This window comes from Palaemon carinicauda, chromosome 29, assembly GCF_036898095.1.
Source record: "Palaemon carinicauda isolate YSFRI2023 chromosome 29, ASM3689809v2, whole genome shotgun sequence".
NCBI classification, from domain to species: domain Eukaryota; kingdom Metazoa; phylum Arthropoda; class Malacostraca; order Decapoda; family Palaemonidae; genus Palaemon; species Palaemon carinicauda.
Genome location: NC_090753.1, coordinates 35140271 through 35142770, shown reverse-complemented (window position 1 = coordinate 35142770; position 2500 = coordinate 35140271). Strand labels below are relative to the sequence as shown.

At 38.7% G+C, this 2500-nt stretch overlaps 1 protein-coding gene across 1 annotated transcript in view; it reads right to left on the bottom strand.

Annotated features, from left to right (window-relative positions):
* Positions 1–2500, bottom strand: part of LOC137622499 (uncharacterized) — a 4110-nt gene that overhangs the window by 1239 nt on the left and 371 nt on the right. The window contains exons 1-4 of the mRNA XM_068353103.1: positions 1975–2500; positions 1214–1512; positions 270–1113; positions 1–123 (exon numbers count right to left, since the gene is read on the bottom strand). The exon at positions 1–123 is cut by the window's left edge and continues 1239 nt beyond it; the exon at positions 1975–2500 is cut by the window's right edge and continues 371 nt beyond it. Of these exons, the coding sequence (XP_068209204.1) occupies positions 1–123; positions 270–1113; positions 1214–1512; positions 1975–2500 (1792 nt within the window). The remainder of the gene's footprint in view (positions 124–269; positions 1114–1213; positions 1513–1974) is intronic.

Genomic DNA, 2500 nt, shown 5'->3' with positions numbered 1-2500 from the left:
TACACTAGGGCCAAGTCTGCGATATCTGGACTCCCAATCTTTACCAAGTCTGGATTGAATTTCTCTCACCCACAACATCTCTGCTTGAGAGATTTCATCTATATTAGGAGTTTGAAATATTCCCTTGAACGATTTAAATTGAAAGCCTTAAGGACTCTACTAGTGACTCTGAGCAATTTTTCACTACTTTCAAATCTTGATATTTGAAACACTAAAGACATTTCTACAGTATTAACAGCAAAACAAGGGTGCAAAACAAAGACACCCACCTTGTCAGGCAAATCACCAATATGATCTTTCCTTATTGGCCACTTACTGATTGGGAGAGTAAGGAACGCCGGCCCCATTTGCCACATTGATTCTTGACCCAAATCGATCGGCTTAGCAGGTTTGGTAATCAAATCTGCTGGGTTGTTATCACCTGAAACCCGCGACCATTCTCCCACATCGGTTTTACTTTGAATTTCAGCAATTTTTGTAGCAGTAAAGGTGCCAAAGTCATAGCTTTCTTTCTGAATCTGGGCACGAACTATTGCAGAATCAACAATGTGCATCACCGATTCAAATTCAAAATTCATTTCCTTCACGATAGTTTCTCTCATTCTAGCTGCCACTAAGGCCCCACATAGTTCAATCCGGGGAATGGATAACTGTTTGAGTGGAGCAATCCTAGATTTTACCATTAGCAACCTGGAACAGAATCCTCCATCAGACAATTCCCATCGCACATAAGCACATGCTCCATATGCAGAATTAGACCCATCAGAGAAAATCACCAGCATTGGTTTACCGATGGTACCTTCTACTTTGACACACCTAGGGAAGCTGAGAGACTGAAGCTCAAACAACATCTGGAAATAACTTAACCACTCATTCCTAATATCTGTCGACACTGCACTATCCCAATCATAATGGCTAACTTTTCCTTCAATCACCTCTGTCCTGGAAATTAGTTGTCTCATCATCAATTTAGCTCTTAAAGTTACCGGACAAACTAGCCCCAAAGGATCATACTGAGATGCGATTTGACTTAACAACATTCTTCTAGTTAAATACTGTGGTACATTAACCATGAGATCATCTGGCGCCAAGTTAGGTTCAGTATGAATTTTCCTATGCTTTGGAGAAAAATTTATTTAACTTCATATACTAACCGGTCTCTATGAGGATCCCACACAATTCCTAAAACCTTTTCCTTTTCCCTTTTAGTCACTTTAACATTGGATTCTCATGATTTGCATTGCCAGATAAAATCCAATGCTTAATTTTAAAACCTCCACGACCTATAATTCTTTCAATTTGTTTCATCAGTTCGTTTGCAATCTCTATGCTGTCACAGCTTCCCAATATGTCATCAACATAGCTATTATTCACAATGATCTGCGTAGCTACAGGGTATTCATCCTTACTCATCTCTGCTATTAATTTCAAAGCAAGCATAGCAATAGTTCGACTGGGTTTGTCCCCAAATGGGACACAAGTCAACATATAATGATCTGGCTTAACATCAACCTTGAAATCACGCCAAAAAAACCTATGACAGTGCTGGTCAAATAAGGACAGAGAGATAGTGTTATACATTTTGGCTAAATCACACACAAACGCTACTTCATTTTCTTGGAACCTAAGTAAAACACCCAAAAGTGAGTTTAGCATGTCAGGACCCTTCGCCCACATTTCATTTAGAGAAAAATTCATATACCTAGCAGAAGAATTAAACACTATCCGAAGGGGAGTTGAGCTAGAGTCAGGCTTTAGAACTTCAGTATGGGGTATGTAGAATATAGGTCCCTTATAACTATATATCTCATCTTCGGATAGCTTCCTGGCTACCCCCCGTGAAATCATATCATGAATTTGATTCTGATAGGACGTACAATAACCTAGTCCTAACTTGGTCAACCTTTTTTCCGTGGCTATTAGCCTAGCTGTTGCAAGGGACACATTATTAGGTAAAAGATTAGGATTTCTTACCCAGGGGTAAGCGACACTCCATCTATTCTTATCTGAATTAAATGATAAACCATGTGATATTTGAGCCAATTCTCTTTCTTCTTTAAGGGTACAATTACTTTGACCAGGGGTACAATTACCGCATATACAACCAGAACACTTGGGGTAACAAGAAGTACCCAGGCTCTCAATACTTAAGTAATTATCCAACACGTCTTTAATGGTTTTCCTGGGAACTGAAGTAATCTCATTGACGTCTGTAATATCTATGTGATTGATTCTTACACTGACATTGGATTGATAACAGCGGGAAGTTAATTGTGGGTGAAATCCTCTAACAACATAGCTAAATTGGTTCAACATGAGTTGAAGGTTACCATTCGTTTCAATAACTTGAGGCATAAGGACACAGTAATCAATGCCTATTAATAAATGTATTACTCCACAGGGTCTTGAAATGTGATGACCGTTTAAACTTTTGAACAAACAACTAACGACATTCATATCAACTTTCTCAACAGGAGTAGTTATTTCATCTATACCACAG